The following is a 22,874-nucleotide window of genomic DNA, read 5'->3' as shown; positions in this document are numbered from 1 at the left end:
TGAATTCAAGAGAAGAATCAAAAAAGAGCCCGAGGCACCAGATACTGTGCTACAAGTGCCCRGTAAGGCTACTGATGACACCAAATGCGCAGGAGACGTAAGCCCTTCACAAATGGCAGCTGCAGGCCAATTGGAATATCCTGAATAGTCTAAAATAACACTAGGCAACCTAAGCTGGGCACCTGAATTGCTCCCTAACTCTCCTGCTCTCTGTACGAGCATGCTCATCAGATACTACCCAGGTTGTGGACAACAGTAGCACCTCCCCCGCAGCTGGGGACAAGCTTAGTTTAGTTACCTGAAAGAACTTAAACACATGTTGATTTTCAAAATAGGATTTGGGGCTCCTGATCAAAAAACAATGGAGAGCATCAAGCCACAATGCTGGGTGCCTAAATTCCAGAAACAAGGCTCTCCATAGGTGCCTCTTTGTTGATGTAGTTGTGTGAAGAAAGTAAAGATACAGGTATAAAGCAAAATCTTACGCTTTCAATTAAATACTAAATACTTTCAATTAAAGGTTAGAAGTCTGGCAGTTCCAGCCCACACCTCCTGTCTCCTAGGAGAGCACCCTAATTGCCATAGCTACCCTGCATACTGGGGAGGGGAGTCAGGACCAGAGGGAGAAAGAAAAGTATAACTGTTGTCCCTGATTAAGGCATTAGCTTAGAGATGGAGGTAGGGTTTGKATTCCAGGCTTTATTCTCAGGATTATTTCATTTTTTTTCTATAGTTTTTATATAAAATCCACAGAAGGGAAAAGGAACAAAGCCTGAACCTCAATTCTTCATCTACTACAATGTACTCAAAAGACACACTTTTGCCTGCACTTTGCAAATTAAAGCATGCCCATGTTCCCCAACCTTTAAGCAGACAAAGCATAGACTGCAGTTTTGTAGTTAAGTATCTCATCTGCCTAGATACTGATTTAGCCATCTCAATTTTTTTTAAACCTGTATAACCCTTATGTAGCTGCACTCAAGTCAGTTGAACTTSAGCACCTTAAATAGGGGATATATGTTTAGATGGTCTGCTGAACTGGAACTCCACAGCCTTGGAAAAGAATACATAACTATGTTAGAATTTATCCTCATTTTTATACCATACAACATTTTTACACCTATTTTGTATGTGTCTGCTATGATTAAACAAAACACAAAGCAATAGCAAATCAATCCCCTTTTTTGTTTTTGAACTGGTGATGCAAGGTTGATTACCCATTGATCGGACTGAGTCATCTATTTCACTCAGTTCTTGGAGTTATGTTCTAATAAACCCTTTACAAGAAAAACACGTACCAGTTATGTGATAGCTGTATGTGCTTCACTTGAAAGGGCATTTGTGTTTTGTTGTTGCTTTTTAATCATCTATAAATGTATTACTTCTTATAGTAGACACTTTTGTATTTGTAACAATATTCTGTTTACCCCTTAGATTATCCATGCCTGAGTGGATAGACACTGCAGAAAAAGGTTTAATGAGCTTCAAGGGAATCACACTGTAAAAACAAGAAAAATATAGAACAAGTGCCTGAATACTAATGCAAGCTCCTTGCTAAAAACCTGTCTTCCAAGTTTATAATGCTAGTCCTTCCATGACACAACTCATTTTTGAATCAAGATACCTTTATTCCTAATTGTATGGAATCTCCTTGTATAATGTCTCTCTAAAGGAAGCACATTGTGGCTAAACATTTAAACAAAGCACACTCTTAAACCCAAGATGGTTACCCATACCCTGAATGTTCTGCAAGTAGCAGCTCCATTTATTAACAGGTTCTTGTATTTCACATTTTGACTTTCAGAAAGTGCAGTGATTTTTTCATGGTGATGCCTATCTACAATGGAAAACTACCACAGTTAAATCCAGTGTTGCCATATTCATGTTTGAACTGGACACACAATATCCTTTTATTTGCTTCTACTGTTTTTATTCAGGAAAACATAGTTTTCACTTTACTGTTATTTCTTTTGATAAAATCTTCCCCCCCCCCAATGCTGAAACAGTGGTTCATATTTCAAATATAATTTCTTCTCTCACTCACCTGAAAGCATGTTGAAAAGATCTTGGAATTTTCTCTATTTCTGCTCTCTTCTAGGATTCCTGAAGTCCCCTCTAATCTGAGTAGGGCCATATGATATCCTGTAACTGACTTCCAGAGTATGTTATCACAGCAGCATCTTCTGATCCTGTATTACTGAGGGCTCCATAAAACAAACAAACAAAAAATCCAAAACAATAAAAATAATTTTATCTTCTTCCACCGTTAATTTGTCCTCTCATCCTGCTGTCTTTGAAATTTAAGTTTTATTTCAACTGACTACTATACAAAAAACTTCATAGTGCATGTCAAATCTTCAGCTCTTCTTAAACCCACCACAGCTTCTCCTGTTTTCTTCTGACCACAATTTTGTAAATGAACAGAAATGAACAGATGGAAACCACCCATAAAATATTCTCTTCTATCACCTACCTCTTCTTAATCCCAAAGTGTCATTTTCCCTCTCATTCTCAAATCCTTCTACAAAACACCTTGAGATTGTAGCTGTTCTCTTCCTTGTCCTCGATTATTGCATAGATCTCTGCTTTGCACAGCAAGCTTTGTGGATCTGAAAAAACGTGATGGAATGCAGGAAGAAACAAAAGAAAACCTTTGGCTGTTACTTGAGTCTGATACAACATCTAGTGTGCTACTTTCACTCTATCCTTTCTGACCAATAACAAYGGTTTGTATATTTATGTTTTTAGAGGCAGTAGAGGAAGGCTTCTGTTCCACATCATTCATACACTGATCCAACAAAAATAACCACATAAATTAACACAGAGAGAGTCAATTTAAGTAGCGACAAGGTATCATGTAATTTGCCACCTCCCACTGCCAGAAGATCTAGAAAAGCTCATGTTGCTATATAGATAAAGGTATAGCAGAGACACCAAAGAAGCAGCTTAATGACAGGAAAGCACAACACGGAGGGTCCTGTTTGCCACTCCATTTGCTGGAGACCTCTTCAGAGTCTGTGTAATTTACAGGCTGAATCACAAGCATATGCAGTGATCCGCCAAATAGTTAAGATCTCTGGGAAAAAAATCTTTCAGAACAGAATATCCGTTTTCTGCATTTCAGCTTTCTTCCACAGCTAGTATTTCCGCACATTGCCACTGCAGAAATGAAAAGAAATCCAGGGCCATAAAATACACAAGTTGAATTAGTGTTATGGAACTGGTAATAAGCTAATACCATCCACAGAAAATTGTTATGCATTTACCAAATGCTTTTGAATTTCTTATACTTCTCCCATTTGGACTCATACGAACAACTTCTGAGGGAGTTCCATGCAATGCACTTGGGGAATGCAAAAAGATTTTTAGCTGCCTGGTCCCTTACCATTCTTGAAAGTGGTCATGAAAAGGAAATCTGTGTGTGGTATACACTCCTTAAAGTGGCTTTTTATTACCAGGTCTATACCTAATAACTGTCTGTCATGGATCCCTACACAGTGTTAAGCCCTTGGAGAACTCCTGAAAGAGAAGCAGCAACATCAATACTATCATTAATAGACAACTGATAGGACTCAAGAGACTAATGTTTGTCATTGATCTGCTAGCAAGTCATTTCAGCTCTGTGCTTTAGCCTCTCCCTCTATAAAATGCAATCTTGACAGACAGTTATCTCCCTTGATAGAGTTTTCAGATCAATTGCTAAAAGATGAGTTATTAACCCTCACTTCTGTGCAGCTGCATGGSTATCATCCTGCCCTCCCTCTGTAGGCTTCAAGTCATGATCCTGTTCTGAGTTTCTTACCTTTGCCAGTTCCTCTAGCTAAAAGTTATCATGAGCCACTGTCATTAAGAATATTTCAAAAGATTCATGTTAAAAGTTAAGACATCTCCCTAGCTGCTTGGCTTTTTTATTTTAATGCTGCTTTTGTACTAATAGGGCTTTCTGATCCATCATTTTTTCCCTCCTTCCACACTGCTTCCACATTTGGCTGCATAACTGTGAATAACTATAATGACAAATGACTTGGCAGTTATATTAACCAACTTTTGCTTCTCCATACATTTAATGAAACCAACAAATAGTCTAAGTCACAAGCTAAACATCAGATCCTTCACTTTACTCAGAACTAGTTTTATAAAATAACAGGAAATGAAAAATAGTCAGAATAATGTCGAGTGCCCCAAGAACACAGCCTTTTTCTTACACAGTCCTGGATAACTTCTACAGTAAGTTTCTCTCCAATGTTCTTTTCTGCGAGTCAGGAAGCTTTAATAGACACTAAATAGACATGATAAAATATAAACATGACTTTTTGCAAAATATAATCATGAGCACTTTAATTATAGGGGCCACAAGCCATAAGATGTGTGCAGGGTTATAAATTAAACATCCACAGAGTAATGCATTATTGCAATAGTTCTTAAGAATTTCTTAAGAACAAGCTGTCTTGGACAGTAGAGACTCTATTTATATTAGTTAATCATGGGGCATAATGGGAACAGATATATAGAATTAAAAAAAAGGTGCTGAAACCTAATGGCTAAAATAAGTTTCTGGAATAAATCTTACTTTGGATTACCTTTAATCCAGTCCCAAGCATTCAATTCCCATTAACAACTGAAATGCATAAAGTGCACCGTGGAGCATATCTTCTGCTTGGCATCACCCGCAGGAAATTCCATTTGCTTGCAGAAGGACTGACTCATAACATGAAATACCAGCAACTGCTTGTCACAGAATATGACTTGTTAGATTTTGAACATCCATATTATGGATTTGTATAATATATTAAAACCAAATTTTGAAAGGTTTTGCGGTACCAGGCCCCTCCTTCCTCTCAACAGAGCAGAGATACTGTACAAGGCCAAGAACCACTGGTAAATACACCACTGGCCAACCTGCACTCAGTCACTGCTCAAATGTGCGAAGTAAAAAAGCAGCACACTGACAAAATAATTTAAGTAGTTAAATGTACTGATTTTTTTCTCGTTGCTTAAGAAATATTTTTCTGGTTGACAGACAGAAGACAAAACAGCTATTAATTTTAGAGAGTGCATTTTCTGTTATTCTTTGTTTAACACAAATTTCAACATGAGTAAATAGAAGTCTTTCAGGAGACTTATAACAATAGCAGTTTCTTCCTGTAATTTTTATGTCTTATCCACTTTCTTCATGCTTACTAACCAGTTTTTATAGAAACAAGCATTCTTTGTAGGACCACAGCATTTGATAGCCACCATAGTGTTGATATATTTTCTTTTTAACAATGCAGGAGACAAGGGATATGTTGATCCTTACTAGTTCTGATGTAAGAACAAAAGAAAGTGACAAAATGAGAAAYAGTAAAACTTTTTCTGACAACTCAGGCAGCTAAAGCTTGAGAAGTCAGTAATTAAGAGAAAGATAATTGAATATATTGAGTTTGATGGATAGAGTGAATCTTAGTGAATCTTATGTACATGTGAACAATAAGCAGAGGCAGCACATCTGACTATCATTCCTAAAAGCAGAGAAAGGAGAAGAAATTAACCACCTGTACAGTCACCCTTTACCATCCACCACCAAAATCCGTCCAGCCACAGGAAAGATTATCAAAATTAGGAATAGGTATTTTTCTGAAACATACTTTCAAATAGACTGATAAACTTCAAAAAGTTCTCTATAGAAATAACTTTTATTGCTATCTATGATTTTAATATCTAAACTGACACAATTTGTTTTCTATTTATGAGGGAAATGCTTAACTGCAAAACTGAAGATAACACCAAGACATCTTTRTAGCCAATCATGACAACTGTTTGATGAAGTGATGTGGCCAGAAGACTATATAATGAGGCTTCCTTCGGAGAGTATCTGAAAGATTTTACTTGATCCAAAAATAAGCAATGAAAAGCCTGCACATCTAGAAAAAATAATCTCTTTTTAAACTTTGGACAAGACATTCACATGTAAAGTGAATCAAAGTAGTGAGGAAACATAGAAAAAAAAAACAGAGTTTTGTAGTGTCTATAGCTGCAAAAGTACAGTTTCCCATAACGTAAGGAGCCAGAGATCTTATTTTTTCCTCTCCTCTCTCAGACCCAACTTTAAGAGCTGAGCACTCTCCAAGGCACCAGCACTCTTCTCAGCAAGACTTATGGGGTGCACCATGCTAGCCAGGAGAGCTTAACTTTCTACTCTCAACTTCCTTTGAAGCCAAATACTCAGCTTTCAGCCACTAATAATTTTCACAGCTATTAATGCATTCCAACTTACTTGCTTTTACTACCTTACACCAGTAAGTATGCCTTAATGTCCTTGTTGGCAGAAGCCCCTCAATTCTTGTTATTTAGGGTAGTCAGGATATAGGAATGGATTTGGAGTAGCTCATTTTAAAAGTAAATGAGCATCTCTAGGTCCTTCTAAAAAATCTGGCATAGACAAACATAAAAATTAGTTTACAAAGATTATTAATAATAGAAAAAGGTACTTTTTTCCTCCTCATTTAACACTAGTAGAAAGTACATTAGACTTTATTTATGTATAGCAAATCAGTACAAATATAATCTACATTCTCCCTAAGAAAAAATGAACAGTTATCACAGAGACCACACATTATTTGACATTTCCATTTAAAAATAGCATAAACCCTAACTTTGAAATAAGAAGTGTCAACAAACCATACATCTTTAATTAGATTTTCATTTATTTTCATTTAAAAGGGGTAAAAACTTTTGAGAAACCATTTTTCTCATTTAAATTAAAGAAATATTTCTAAGGATTGAGAGGCCTGCTGTTTTGATATTGCTGCTACTTATTCACAGAATCATCTTGACTAAAGAACTAAATCCATAAAAACTTTTGATTTTCTCTTATTCTAAAATCAATGGTGTATTTTTTTTWAAAAAAATGCAATTTTAATGCACTGAAATTCTGTCAATATAATACGGTATTAAAGTTAAAAAGAAAACAAAATTTAAAGTTATACTTGGCTTATTTCTGAAATATACTGCATTATACAGAAAGTCTTACAAGAAAAATAACAGGGACATATGTTCCATTTTCTTCATAATATTGTATATCATTTCTATTTAATAATATTGAACAACTTCAAATACATTTTCTTCCTTTTCCCCTCTAATTCTTGTGTGTTATGTTTAGCTGCTGATTCTTAAGTATCTGTCCTAATTGGAAGTTTCTCCCATGATGCATTCTATGTTCTTTTTACCAAGATGCAAGCTTGGAAATTTTTATTTAAGATAATCAGAAAAATAGCAAGATTTGGGTTTGTCGCTTTCTAATTATTTACACTGCTAATTTTATAAATATGGCATAGCTTAAGTGTTTGGAAGATTCAAACATGATTTTCTAAGAATTCTTCTGGAACACAGACAGTTGTAACTTGTGGTTCACTTGCAATACCTAAACAAAACAACTGTTTCGTGAACAAAAGTGATCCTCTTGGCTTTTTGTCAGTCTTATTTCCCAACTTCAACAATTCTGCTGTACTGAAATAGGGTCTTTTGTTCAACAAGACATTGGACAGTCTTGTGGAAAAATCTATTCAGATATAAACACAAAACCCAGAAACACATATATGACAACCGAATTTTCCTTCATTAAAGATGCAGTTACTAGAATTCATATACCTCAACCATACTTTTCTTCACTTGAAACTAATCCTGTGGAATATTCATCTTCACTCTAGTTAGTCTGTCAAACTAGAATATGTTTAAAATATGTATTTTTCCCTCCCATCACAGACATTTCATGAGAATTAGGGCAGGAAAAAGAAAAGAATTACCCTACAATAGTCTCAAAATGCCTCATTTTCCCTTCCAGAAACCATGGATCTCATACTCTACAGAATAACTGGACTGCTGCTACAATTTATGTAGTCTGGTATTCTAGTTTTTCCCTTTTGCACAAAACTCCAATCCAGAGCCTAGGGGAAGCAAATCTTGAACATGCAAACATAACAATAACCAAGACCTCAGTAAGTCATCTAGTCCCATCACCACAAAGAAGCCAGAGTATACCTGGACCTCTCCTGAGATGCAACTAATTTTGCTGCTCTTCATAACATCCACTAACACCAGTTACAGAGCTTCCCCGTGGGGTTAGTTCCTGCTCTCTAGAGCTAATAAGCTTTCCCTTCATACCATACTTACAATTTCTTTACTGCAAGCTGAACTTCTTGTTTTTGCACCATGCTAGCACACATATAGAACATGATCGCTGTCTTCACTGTAATAGCTTTCTCATATGTTTGGAGAGAGCTCTCATGTCCTCTCACAGGTTCCTGCTTTCAAGCTTAAACAAGTCCAGCTTTCTCAATCTGTTCTCTTGCTTTCTAAACCCTTTATTCTGGTTGCTCAGTTCTGAACTTTCTTCAGTTTGTGTGTTTGTCTACATGTCCAAAATAGTTACACTACTTCAGATTAGCAGGTGAGGACTTACTTGCATCAAGCAAAGCAGAATATTTATCATCTATGTCTTTTTTTCCTTCTTTGCCACAGTATTATACAGTAATTCATAGTCTGATATTTATGTACTGTATCAATTATTTCGCATTTCCTATTTGAAAAATAGGATTTCTTTTTAAAGAAGTCATACTTTAAAAGTGTAGAGTACATTCAGTTTCATATTTTTGATTTCAGATCATCTCTCTAGTTTTACGAAGACTGTACTGAATCCGAGTACTCAAGCCGGATAATATTGTTTTCTTTTCGTAGGTGCCTTGCTGCCACGGTGTTCCATTAACAGCAGATGTGTAAGCATAACAGACCTCAGAAGCACCACCTAGAAAAGAGCATGGTATCACCTTTGTCCACAATATTTTATCTCATAAAACACACACATGGGGATGGTCTTCTCTTTCTGTAGAGAAAAATGAGAAAAACTGCTCTGCTTTCTTATTTGTCACTTTTGGTGAGTGTTTTTGCTGTGGTACTCTAAAGGTTTCTGAAACGTGTGCCTTTTTGCTTTTACTTTGTAGTGACAAAAAAAAGAAATCAAGCTAAGTATTTGGCTGGACTATGAAACAAGTCATATTTTCTCTTAAAATCTGGAGATTTATTATGTTCCTGTCCTTTCACAGGTCTAAGAATGGCCCAAGATTCAGACAAAAGTAATCAGTTGCCACCGTTATCACAAATGCTATTCTTGTTTTTAAAAGTTCGAAAGATGAATTCTCTGTTTAGTTTAGCACTTAGGCTGTCAAGTTCTACAATAAATAAATTCACATGAAATGAAATCTTTGCAATTTTGCAAAGTATAGGAAATATTTCGGGGTCAAACAGGAAATATGGGCTTTTTTCCATGAAATTCTGTATTACTGCTGAGAGGATAAGCATTACAGAAATAGCCTCAAAGTTTGATCTTATTGACTATGCATTTTTGTATTAGTCACTGAACTTCTGACATTGAAAAAGCTGTCAGGAAAATTACAAAATCAAAAGAGAGAAAAGTAGCATGTGAGATTCCTTTATCCATTGGAATGTGAAATACAGAATAGAATAACAGTATTTGTCTTCTTTTGTGTTGCTTGAATCTAGTGGCAAGGGTCCTACAACTTATGTCCCACTTTATATTTGGTAGAGACAATAAACACTGTCAGCAACTGGACAGCTAAAGCAGATGAGAACTGAATAGTCATGCAGTAAGTAAAAAAGTAAAAAGGATGCCTGAAGTGTAGTAAGGAGAAAACTACAAGAGAGTAACCTCATGATTGTCATTAAAGGATAGAGGTCATACCCATGTATATACTTCTAAATAGAAGAGGGTCAGGGATCAAACCTTAGCCCAAATGCTAAGTGGCTCAGCCTGGCTGTGTCCACACTACATAGTTCTTGGCTCTGGGTTGTCTGTGATCTCTCTTTTGCCTTAAGAATAATTATTTTTTCTACATCAGTCTTCTTGATTCAGAGTATCTGAAATAATGCGGGGACTTTTGCATAACCTGTCTGGATCTCACAAATATTCATTCTCATCTCTGCCTAGGTGGGCTAGGTCTCATCACCCTTGAGGACAGAAACAAGAATATCTGATTTCCTCATAGATTAAAAAAAAATCTTAGAAAAGTCAAAGAAGTAGTAAGAAAATGACAGAATTTCAAATGAATATATAACTTTGGTATACAGAGAAAATAATGATAAGCAAAATTCAACCTCAACAAATGCATGGTATTAYTCAAACAATGTAAAATGAAAATTACTTTTATACATTACAATTTTCTAAGTAAGAAGATGAAAAACTAAGGCAATATATCAGTATATATAAAAATACATGGCAAATACTAAGAATTGCATTATGTGAATTAAGAAACCTTGCAATATCAGCATCAAAAGACACTAGAAATGAATACAGAGTTCCATATGATGAAATATTAAAAAGATGTGGATTGTATAACTTAGAAAGAAGAGAAAGAAATTTGTTAAAAGTATAAAAGAGAACAGATTGTGTAAGTAGGTTACTTAGATGTTCCTATCTATTGTCACAGTAAAAAGGTAAGAAAAAGGTGTAGAAATTTAAAGTAAACAGATATCTTATTAAGTATTCATTTCATTCTTACTTCCTTTCTAAGAACTGTATTTTCAGGGATGTAAAAAGTCTTAAGATATATTTATTTTCTGCAAGCTCTTGCAAAGCCATTTTCTTAATACTTAATTCTGCCCCTTCACACATGCTATTAGCATCATAACAGCAATGAAACTTGTAGCAGTAAACAGGTTGCCCACTACACCTGATCTGAGAGTTCTTTTATTTGCTTTATTCTTTGCTTTGGCAAGCAAAGGTAACAGCRCAAGGAACACTTTCATCAGATTCTATAGAGCAGCATGATCGAGTTATAGCTGGGCTGAGGGCTAGATAATTCACTGTCCAGATTGCTTCACATTAGCTGTCAACCATAACACTCTTCAGGTGGACCTCTCCAGTTTTGTTAAAGAATGGAGAAAAAAATAAAAAGGTGGAGGCAAAAAAAAGAGCTCTCTTCTGAGTCTCATAATCATTATATTCATACTGTGATTTTGGTTTCCACGGGTTCTAGCCTTTGTAATCACACTTTGAGAGAATATTTTTCCCTATACAATCTTGATTCAAAAACAATTGAGTTGCTTCACCGCAGACTGACAAGATTCTTCTTTTCCCAGAAACCAGAAATAGAAAATAACAATCCAAAAGYTAATGAGTCATAAAATCACTATTTGAAATCACATTTTATAGCAGAAAACATTTTACAACCTCAGTATACATCCCACGTAATACTGAAGAAATTATTTTTTACATGGAGTTTTAAAATTAAAAGCATAAGGGGGGAAAGCAGAACAAGCAAGACAGGTAGTTCTGAACCTAGATATCTGTAATACTACCAGCAAGAGTATTGCTTACAGATGTACTCAGCTGGGAAAAAGAGAAAATGGAACTCTAGCACAGATTTTCTTTCCTCAAACCGTAGCAATTCATGTTTCACTGTGGAGGTTTTCCATGAACAGCTATAGATTTATTTGAGCATACAGGTGTCTAATACAGTGTGAACAAAAGAGAACATTTAGAAAGGAGCAGTAACATAGATATACAAGGATTTTGGGTGACTGACAGGGCATAGACCAAAGTGGAGCAGCTAACAAAAAAGCATRGGCCACAAAATACCCATCTGCAGCCTAATGGCCTGAAAGTCCATGCATAGCTGTTTTGCCAAATAAATCCATGGATGAAGTTCTGCTACACGTAGATATGCTGGGAATCCTTACAGGGCTGAGTGTTTCCGCTCCTGTYAGGTGTGAGCAGGCTCCCAGGATGTCATCCATGAGGTTCTGGCCACTGTGAAACCTAGCCTAGCTCTGAGCACATGCAAGTTACAACAGCAGTGAGTTCAGCTCAAAACACAGCATAAGTAGGTGTATTTACTCCCAAAATACATCTGGAGAAAAAAGTAGTACTGGCGTGGCCTGTATAATAACCTAGAATACTCATTTAAAAAGCACTGTGTCCTCTTTACATCAGTGGGACTCAAAATTCATGTCTTCTACTTCCTAGTGATCCTATTAAACTAAAGCAAAGTTGAAGTGGGAACCTCTTCATTGCCCCCATGATGCTGCACCAATCTACATCTTAAGTTGCTGTCAAGACAGGCACTTACAAGTTAAACATGAAGATACTCAGCTTCACAACACCCTAGTCTGGAGCTGGTCTTACATCTGCTGTATTTGCTGTTATCACTGTTATGTGGGATTTATGCATAAGAGAGAGACAAGGTGAGACAGCCTTGTACAGCCCAAGATTTTTTTTGACCATAGTAACATTCAAGTGCATCACAGTTTCTTTCAGTCAAAAGCACAGTAGGTTGTTACTTACGTATTCTGCTATTTCAATATTCTTTCCGCTTGTCTTACTAATACTCAAACATTTTAATATTTTAAATATTTTTTACAGTGCTAAGATAACCTTTAGATAATTTCTGGCACTAAGATAGTACTCAAAGACAATGAGAAAAGGAAGTTTATGCAAAACAAACAAAAATAGCCCACTGAATTCTTGTTCTCTCACAGAAAGAATTTCAAACATCATAACATCTATTAAAAAGAATCTCAGTCCTTTCCCAGAGGGAAATATGCTGTAGTAATATTATCTGGAACATTGAAAGGAGACTAAAATGAYATCAGTTTGTTCTGAAATTTTTTAAAAATGAAACAATTTATCCCTAAAGATTGGCATTTCCAGTTCAAGCACCTAGAATTACCATTAAGCTTTTTAAATCACTCAGTTTCTGCAACACAGATGTAAAGCTGCAAGTTTTTATAACTCAGTCAAGACCCTTCTGTTCTCTTGTTGAACCAAGAAAGAAAGGAAAATGGAAGTATGTAGGTGATGCRAAGATGAAAAGGAGGGTTCCAGAGACCATTGGGCAAAGGGCATATTAGCTTCTGAATTTTCCGTTACAGATTCTTTTTTCAGCTTGCAGAACAAATTCATGGAAAGAGTATCATCAACCTCAATTGTGCCTTTTCCTCAGCCTGCATATATGGAAGATAAAAGTTTTAAGCAATCTGTTCATGGAAGCAAAGCTCACCTTACAGCTGTTCAGGCAACACTTTCAGTCTAGGCTACAGTTTATGAGGTTTGACAATGGGAAGCACATTTGTGATGTGCAAAAAGGAATATTATTAACATACTAGAGAGAGAAGTTACATTGGTGCTGACAAGTGCTAGGTAACTCAGTACGTCATACCAAAGGCTTACTTATCCATTTATCTAGATAAACACACTATTATACAGGCAGAATGGCTCTGCTCCAGATGCTATCCCCACCATCATCCCCTTTAATGACCTGTATACAACAATTTATTTAATTTCTAGGATTTCTGAGCATTGTTTCAGATGGAAAAGCCCCCAAAAGATATTCATCTCACACAGATCTCTGAAATCCTTCAGTTGCTTTTATTCAGAGACAGTATTTCTGTACTTCTGGGCTTCACATTTCCCAACAATGGATAACAGCAGATCATAAACTCACTATACAGAAAAAAAAGTATAAATACAGGAAACTTACAATTCAGAATAAGATTCATTCTCCCACTACAACGTACAATAACTCTCATGACTATCATTTCTAAAATTAGAACAATTTTCAGGTATAAAAGCCAAAGGGCAACAAAGGTATGTTATATGCCAGTGTCCACCTCAGGCAGGGACAATATATGTTCCTTTTGTGCTTCAAATATCTGACTGTCTGTGGCTGCTTTTAGAGATAGAAATTACAAATTTGATTATTTGTACTAGTTCTATGATTTCAAAAGATGCCCAAGTTGCCATCAGAAAGTGTTGTCTGCACGATTTTTTAGTTTTTTCTGAACACCACACATAATGGCTTTCACTTCATCCTTATGGATCATCATATGGCACTCATTTGAAATTCTCTATCAAAGCTACTTCTAAAGTTATCTGTATGACAGCCTATTTATCTTTCAGACGATTTCATACATTCAGTTGCAAAAGTGACCAGTAAACAAAGATTTGCTGTATACCTAGAGTGGAATCAGAGATTTTCAAATAATTCAATTCTTCTCTTTTCAGCTCTTTCATATTACTTGGAATGCTGTTTTGAGTCTTCTAAGCCTAAAATCATGTTTGTGGCGTGCGTACAGTTGCTCCAGGCAATTTAGCTAGTACTACTTTAGTGGCCTCATACATTAGAGCAGGAATATCTCTACTCATTGAGAGAGCACTCTAATCTATAGATTTTTACTTGAGAAATACAAGAAATAAAACAGCTTCTGCAAAATAGCAAGACATATTAAAAAGGCTTCTTATATTTTGTTTACCTCAGAACCAGATCTTCACTGAGATAAAATGCTACTTCATTTTCACATTTTTAAGGTCTTGAGTTCATGGCAGGATGATACACAAGGAAAGCTGTCCACTGCAAATGCTAACTTTTCCTACTTAGGGCCTTATAATAACCTATCCATTATGGGTCTTTGTCATTAGATTCTGCAATCCAAGAACGGTCAATCTTGTGTCTGTGATGGTATCTTTTAAAAAGTCTTAGTAAGTAGCATAATACTGACAAAATATGCTTACTCAGCAGCTTTTCCACTTCAGTTCCTAGAAGGACTGCAAAACAAACATATGAAGGAGAGCATGGCATCATAAGCTAACATATATGCTAACATAGGGATTGAATGGACATAAATGTCTGATATATCAGAGCATTATCAGAAGGAACTTCCAGAAGAGAAACAGGAGCTTCTACTCTCCTATTTACAGTGGATGTTAAACGGAGAATTTTCTATGGATACTCAGTGTAACACTATTTAGCATAATAAACAGATCACAGCTAATTTTTCTCTTTCTTACCTCTCGCATGTCAATATAAATTCAGTCAGACTTTGATTACGATTACAGTGAACAATAAATAGGCTTGAGACAATATAAAACAAGGGCATTGTGATAAAGGAGAGACAAGAAAGACATTGCAGATGCAGAATTTCAAGAAAAACTAAACAGTAACAGTTTTTTAATCTAGATTTTTTCATGACAAGGGCATTTAAATAACTAAGAATATTTTTAAAATACTGTGATTTGGAAGTAAAAACTCGTTAAAAAGAGAGGTTGAATACAAGCAAGACGGGAAATGAAGATGGAAGAACCCCAGAGTACATTACCAGAAACACTTAGTCTTTCTTCTGAAGGGCTAGAAAACAGAATTGCCTTCCTATTCTCCTTTATTTAGCTTGAGAGCAAACCAATGTGTCCTGTATGACTGGTGTGGTTTAGGGTTTTATTATTAGCTTCTGTCCACCTGAAAAGGCTTCAATAAAAAGGCCACATACATGCCTTCCAATCRGAAAAATTAAGAAGCTCAAGTAGAAATATATGCTGTTCCTCTTGCCTTTGCATTTTATTGTTTGTTTTCCTTGGGCTAGCTAGTGTTTAGGACTCTGGTTTTCATACTACAAACACAAAACTTCGCTCATAGCATGACTATTCACTGTACTACTTACAGTAGACTGCAACACTAAATTCCTTACTACACAGGATAAAAAAAGACAGTTTGCATGAATAAGTCATAGGCAGCTAAAGATTAAACCTGTATGTAACTATCCTCTCCATATGTCTTTTTTTTAAGTATAGACTCTAAAAACAAAATGAGACACTCCCCACAGAGAGCAAACTTGATTCTTCTGAATTCAAAGGGGTTGAATGTCAAAGCAGTTTTTCTGGTGAACTTCTGCTCTCTATTAATCTTTTACATCTTAGATTCGAAATTTTCAGCTCAAGGGTCTCAGTAAAACTCTTTCAGCCATTCAAATTAAGAACAACCACTCCTGAGTAGAAACAACTACTACAAAAATAAAATCATAACAAGAAATTTATGAAATTCATAATTCCCAGAACAAAGATATTGCTTTATTTTCACAGTATCTTTTTTCAATCTACTACTTTGCTCTTTCTCCCTTAAATAAATAATAGTTATAGTGTTTATTTATAAAAGTCCTTCACACTCTATTGCCTGGAATTTGCATAGTTATCCTTGGATTTGCAGTGAAGACGAGCAGCATTTAAGCAGAACTCTATTTTTCCATATGACTTTGCAGTTGTATAGAACATAATGAAGCAGCCAGGAATCTGAATGTATTCAGTTATGTCTACTAATCTGTCAGTCCTATCTCATTCATTGGGACTGTGCTGTAACTTCACCTTTGATTAAATGTGATTAAATGTGTTCATCATATAGTTTCATAGTGTTAGRTTTCTAAACTTAGTATGTGCTATAGACAGTATTGCCCATAGAAAAGGTCTCCTTATAGCACTCAGGTCATTAGATTTGTGGTTGTCTATATCATAAAAGAAAAGACAACATATGGAAAAATCACCTCTCATGCAAACAGTGTATCTCAATTTAGAAATTTTTTAAAAAAAAAAAAAAAAAAAAAGATTGGATATGGCATGACAGTCATGTCCCATAGGAAATGATCCACATCAAATAATAGATGACATGTACAAAGAGTCTTGCTATGTTCAATCCTTTGTGGTATTAAAAATGCAATGAAAAATAGAAGACAGGATTTACTCCAGAGACCATTAATGATACTTGCAAAGAGCGTTTATGAGTCAGGATACAAAGTTTGCTCCAGGGTGACTTAATTTGCCAGCCAAAAAGTGCTCTCAGGCTTTGCTAATCAAGAGTGAAATGCAGACTTTGGAATTAGGCTGAGCCTGAGAATATATATTCTGAACACTCAGAAGCTGAGAAARTTTTATCTGAGTTACTAGACTGGCTTTACTCCTCCTCCCCAAAATATAGTTTGAAAGGTTAAGATTCTGCTCTCCAGTAGAGTGAAATCTCAGCATAGTGTAAAACAGGTTAGAAATGCAAATATCTATTAATAAAGACAGGTAGGTGTGTCTTTCATAATTCAAGAAAATTACCATGGTTTCCAAGGGCTTTATGGACTTCAGAAGCCCAGTGCTGAACAGATCATAATCTAGTTACTGAAAGGTTAGATGACAAATCAGTGAGATAGTTGGCTGTGTGAAGAACGTATTTAAGTATAGGTCTTTTGATGTAACTCGTTATCCTCTTCTAATAACATTTCTGTCTGTTTTGCTTAGAAAAAGTTAAATAAAATCACACATCTCTTCTTCTTCAATTATCCTCTCATGTAATCACATACAAATGTCTTTCAAAATACTCTTAGTGTACATATTAAATTGCACTGCATGCATACAATATGCATACAATAGAATACATGGAAACTCGGATAGATGCAACTAGAGCTATACTAAATTGGTGAAATGGGCTACTATATAGCACTTCACACTTTAAGCATACCAACACTTACTGCAGAGCAGAAGTGCTACAAATAAGAAGCTATTGTGGTACTTCCAGACCCCAGAAATTTCTAAATTTCATTTTCAAGTATTATTTTTTATTACGGTAGTAGATGCTTTGGCAGCAATTATTTTAATAGTGTGCTGTATATTCATCTATTACATGGAACTCTGTGCGTATGTACACATCTATATTTCATATAAGAAAGAGATATTCAGAAGACCCTAGCAATGCTGAATTTAGCATCATTTTGTGCAATATGTCAGCTTGCTCTACATTATCATAGGGTTCAAATCATTGTTGAATAATTCAACCCTGTATTTTTCACTGTAGGAACTTTCATTTATGCTACTATTAGGTTCTCATCTGACAGACAGCTATGATCCTTGTAACCTTTTCTTATCTAGAAAAGTAATTTTATTTTCTTATCCACTTGTCATGCCAGCAATGCATATCATTTCCCTTGTGTCTCCTCTGTAAAGAGATTTTTCCTCACGTTTTCCTCTTGGGTTTCTTAATTTTATAAAAGATTCATGCCAATGACTTCTTAAATCATCTTCATATATATATATATATATATTCTCCAGTAATTTCTGTTTCTTTTTAACCATACCTTCTGGAACTCAAAGGAATAGTCTATGTGAGAGCTCTACAATTCCTTTTTTTCTTGCTGATCCAGAAAATCAGGTACTTACAAGCATCTCTAGCACCTCTTTCACACTTGCATTGCATACCAGGGATTTCTTAATTCCTGGACATCACTAAAATGGACTGCAAGATTAAATGTAAACAAACAAGTAAAATAATATGCATGCCTCAAGTGCAAAAAAATCTCTACCATTTCCACAAAAAGCCATCACAGAAAGCACTATGAGTATTATGCAGTTCTCAGGAAGTGATCTGACAAACAGCACTAGGATGTTTCTCTCTGAGGACTGCTGTCAGGCATCTGTGTCATCTAATACAAGCCCAGGCAAACGGTCACAATATGCACTTAAATGGAATTATGTTCAAATGATAAATCAGGGGTTCCATATCCTCCTAGCCATCTGCAAACATTTAAGCTAACGTACCTTCAGAACTCTCACTAATGCTTTGCTGATTTTTATTACATTCAGATTACTGAGATAAAACTTTATCACTGATGTGTCAGGAAGTATAATAATGGGTAAAACTAGAATTTTATGAATTTCAGTTTAGAAACTGTATCAATGCTTTATGTTTAAATACAAACTGCATCAACCTGCCTGTAGTGAACTGATGTCCTTTTATTACTTCAGTTGTACTGAAAAGAAAAGTCTGGTGGAATGCAGAATTTGGGTATATTCACGASATAAGCTTACGTATTCATATCGATATCATCTCTATTTATTCTTATCAATTTCAGGGCCATGTAAGTGTACAGAGGGCTTGTCCTCTTATCAGAAAATTTCCCATTATCAGAAAGTTTTCTTCAGATATTTGCTATTTGTTTTGATTRTGCTCAAAAGAAAAACACTCATTTTCAGCATTATAATAAATTGCACCAGGAAAGGATCAGCCAGGAGCTGAGGGTAAGCTTAAGCAGAGAAAGCATATAGCAGGTTTACACTACAAGTCCCTTCACTCTTAAAAATCAGGTTTGGTCATAGTTCAACTAAACCTTTATCTGAAATACCTGATACAAAAAACACCGTAATAATTATTTCCTTACATAAATGGGACCAGTTAGGAGATGGGATTTTCTTCCCACATAACAAGAACTGCATTGCAGGTCAGGACTTAGAGGAACCTCTATTCAATGAATATAGTGAATGTAAAGCTAAAAAAACATATTGATTTTATGGAATTGACAATAAAAGAAAAAGCATTAATTTGGATTGTAAAAGAATGTCATATCGAAAGCTGTGCAGARATCAAACCGTAAAAGTGAAATAACTCAATACTAAGAAACAAATATTCAGTTTAATAGGAAAATATATATATATTAATGAGAAAATCCAGGGCTTCTCAAAGAAAATTCAAATGAAGTCCAGTCTCTTGAACTTTGTTCTACAGTTTGAGAAAGAATGTATTAACCTGCACAACCACAACAAATCTACAGTTGAACTTTCAGTTCAGTACCTGACCTGAGACTCCACTCAGATCCAAGAAGTTTTCTGAGCAGCGAGGCAGCATCCAGACACGCATAGTCACTGTCTGGATGAAACTTTGGCATCTGGAAGGTTAAACAGAACAAGGACTTCAAGCATCTCAGTGTGCCCAAATACTGCATTTAAGTGCCACATGATTTCCCTGTGGCCCTGTCCTTAATCTCGGGGTACAGAGCTGCACCCTCGTAGCCCAGTTAATAGCAAGAATATAGTTAATATTCCACTGGTTGTAACAGGCCACCGATTCACGTTAAGCTACCAGCACATATCCCAGGTCCTGTGGGGCTTTCGTCTTACCTCGGCCTGCCTGGATTCAGTTTGTTTAGCTGTAACAGCAGTTACTGAACAACCAGCTGACTACTATTCCTCTGTGTTTTGTTTAACTTTGTAAAGTCATATGGTGAAAAATTCACTGTGAAATATACTTCTGTATACAGTAGATAGTAATAACAGGTAGTTATTGCAGAGGGTGAACTTCTTCTACTAGGGCAAAAAGGCAGTACAGAGGAGTACAAGCATGGAATGATAGTGGGGACCTTGGAGGTGGGCACAGGATGATACTAAAGACACCAGGGCTACACAACTCACCAATAGTCAGTTACTGGTTATCAAAAGAATACAATCTGGGCAGCTGGGCAAAAGCAGTTTTAGGATTCACAAATATCCAGTGTATGTGGAAAACACCATATATAGCAAATTCAGATGTAATGCGGGATTGCAGACCATGAAGACGGCAAGATTTGTGTTAGCAAACATGTGAAAATGACCTCAAGAGTGAGAGATGAAAAAAGCAATTAACATCAACATCTTACTCCTCCCAAGAAAAGAGGTAGTGAGAGAACGAGCATAATGCCAAAAATGCAGACACCGTAAATATCAGTATCATTGTAACTGAACTGATAATAAGCTTTGATTAGACTGTTAAAACTTTAATTAGATTAACAAAAAATTCCTCATGCCTCCACTTATAAGGTGCTTCCTTTTGCCCATACTATAGATTTTGAGTGCAACAAATTGGTGGGAATTGGTAAAAGGAAGGAAGTAAAACTGCCATCTTCAAGCTTACAAAAATAACTTTTATTATATAAATATATATATATATATATATATATATATACACACACATATATATATGTATATATTTGAAGGGGGAGACATTGTAATACACTGTCAAAGTAACAAGAACCCTCTCTCTTCAAGAGCCAAAGAAAAGAAAAACATCATATCTAATAACAACATTCAAAATCAAGATACAAATTATAAAGAGGACTGTAAGAAAAGCAGAGGTGGTAATAATTCATGTCATTTTGCTGACAGTCAAGCCTCACAGCCTGCTCTGCYAATCACCCAGAATAGCAGCTGTCAGCCAGCAAGGAGAAACGATTACAAGCAGTCAAAGGTAAGGACAAAGACTGTGTTCCTTTGCCAGGATTCCTGGCTTCTCAAATGCTGAATATTTATGTTATCATTGCAGTTCACATACATATAAATTATTCTCTGTGTTACTGAAAAATAAATGACATTTTTCTTTGGCGCTAGCTATTCTGGACATAATAAAGTAAATTATCATTAAATAATTGATGTCTTTGTTGCTGTCTTTTATAATCCTGTAAGTGGTTACTGAAAGCAGTGACTTAAGATTGTTATCATGATGAATCTCTCTCACCAGCAGAAAACAGATCAGAGCATGAAAGAAAATACATCAATAGAGGTACTTGTTTCAGCAGCCACATTGTAAGATGACATCATCCTGTGCTAACAGGCCACAACAGCAAAATATATTGTAAAGGTCAATTGGCCTGCTATTGCCAGTGTTGATGAGTATGAATATATGCAGGTTGCTTATAGACTTTCAGATATACCTTATATATAACAGATAATTAAGAGACAGCCCCACAAGAATTTCCACACAATATTTGCTATCACAGGTCACAAGATACTTCTCTTATTTTCTCTGGGAGGCTTCCTTTCAGAATGAACCCAGAGCAATTCTTTCATCTCCAAACCTCTCATTCACAGAATTTCCTAAGTCTTGGTTCAGCCTTTTCCTGCCAAACCTACAGGTTCAGAATGAGGAAGGACTRCTGAAATGATAAAATGCATGGGAATTCACATAGATATTCCTTGTTTCCCACAAGTTATGTGAAGACAGTGATAAAATTCTTGTTTTATGATGTTTCTTGAAATCTGACACTATAATGTTACAGCAGTCTGGCTAAAGCTGAAGCTCAGCACTATTTAGAGGGGAATAAAATAAGAGTGAGCAGTTCTGAAGAACTTGCTTCCTTTAAAACATCCTCCACTGTTGATGATCTTTGCTCTCATACTTGAAGTCTGTCTACACCACAGAGTTGTTCTGGATTCATCCAGTGTTTCTGGACCTCCAAATATCAGTTAGAAAAAAAAGCACGAGCAATGAGAGGGCTGTCACCAGGTTCTATCAGTCAGAGATACAGTGATGCAGAYGGTCATGTTAACTAAGCTTTCATTCCTGCAGTCCATTTAGAAACAAAAGCCCAAAGCAAGTAAACTCCACCTCAGCACAACTGTCTCATTCCTCCACTAATAACGTACTGGAGCCATCTACAGCAACGCCTTCCGGTAACTCCTGCACTCCACAGTCTTGCCACTCCATTGGATTGCTGAACAACCAAGGATGGATCCTTACTGCAAGCCGTATATGAGACTGAAGAGTCATCCTAGATCCAAATATTGCAGGAAAMGTCAGAGGAGCTTGAGCAGACATCTCGGCCAAATATTGACCAATCCAAAGCAGAAAGCTGATGCTTATCGTTTCTCAGAACTCTGCCCATCTGTTCTCTACTGCTGTATAAAATTTGTATTCTGTACACGTCTAAAAACCAAAGCTAGCTTTAYAGCTGACTCATAATCCCACTCCCTGAAATTACTTCATTTATATTAGGAAAGTAATCTTAATAAAAATGGAAAATAAATAAAAACCCTTTCCCTTTTAAATTGCTAAATCTAACATCTGGAACATGCCCAGCCCTGTTTATACTATTCTGTAAGACTAAACCCAAGTCCTTAATAATTATTGTTTAATGTCTGCAGTGTCCTGAAATGCCACTGGTAGAAATATTTGGATTCACATTCTCGAGCTAATTGAAGCTTGACTTAAATGGGTCCCAGATAGTGCCATAACTTTTTTTTTTGGGGGGGGGGGGGGAGGTATGAAAAAAATAATCATTTTCTCCCTAATACCTTTAATTCTCAAGGAGGCAAAGTTAAACTGCCTTCCAGTGCCACCTGCATTTTGTTTTGGGATGGTAAAAAAATGAAGTAATGCTTTTAAAATGCGTAACATCTGGTGATGTTACTTCATCCAGGAGATTCAGTATACCTGCAGTTTTGCTTTGCCTAGAGTACTGACCACCTCTGTATTTAAATATTTACCAAACCACTG

General features: G+C 35.9%; 1 protein-coding gene across 1 annotated transcript in view; it reads right to left on the bottom strand.

The window, feature by feature from the left end:
* ACSS3 (acyl-CoA synthetase short chain family member 3) overlaps positions 1-22,196 on the bottom strand; it is a 111,401-nt gene extending 89,205 nt beyond the window's left edge. The window contains exon 1 of the mRNA XM_085307639.1: positions 22,025-22,196. Coding sequence (XP_085163765.1) covers positions 22,025-22,196 — 172 coding nt within the window. The remainder of the gene's footprint in view (positions 1-22,024) is intronic.
* Between the last annotated feature and the right edge of the window lie 678 nt (positions 22,197-22,874).

This window comes from Rhea americana, unplaced genomic scaffold (assembly GCF_003343005.1).
Source record: "Rhea americana isolate MKP2758 unplaced genomic scaffold, rheAme1 scaffold_260, whole genome shotgun sequence".
NCBI lineage: Eukaryota > Metazoa > Chordata > Aves > Rheiformes > Rheidae > Rhea > Rhea americana.
The sequence above is the reverse complement of the archived record's forward strand: the minus strand, read 5'-3'. Positions and strand labels throughout refer to the sequence as shown.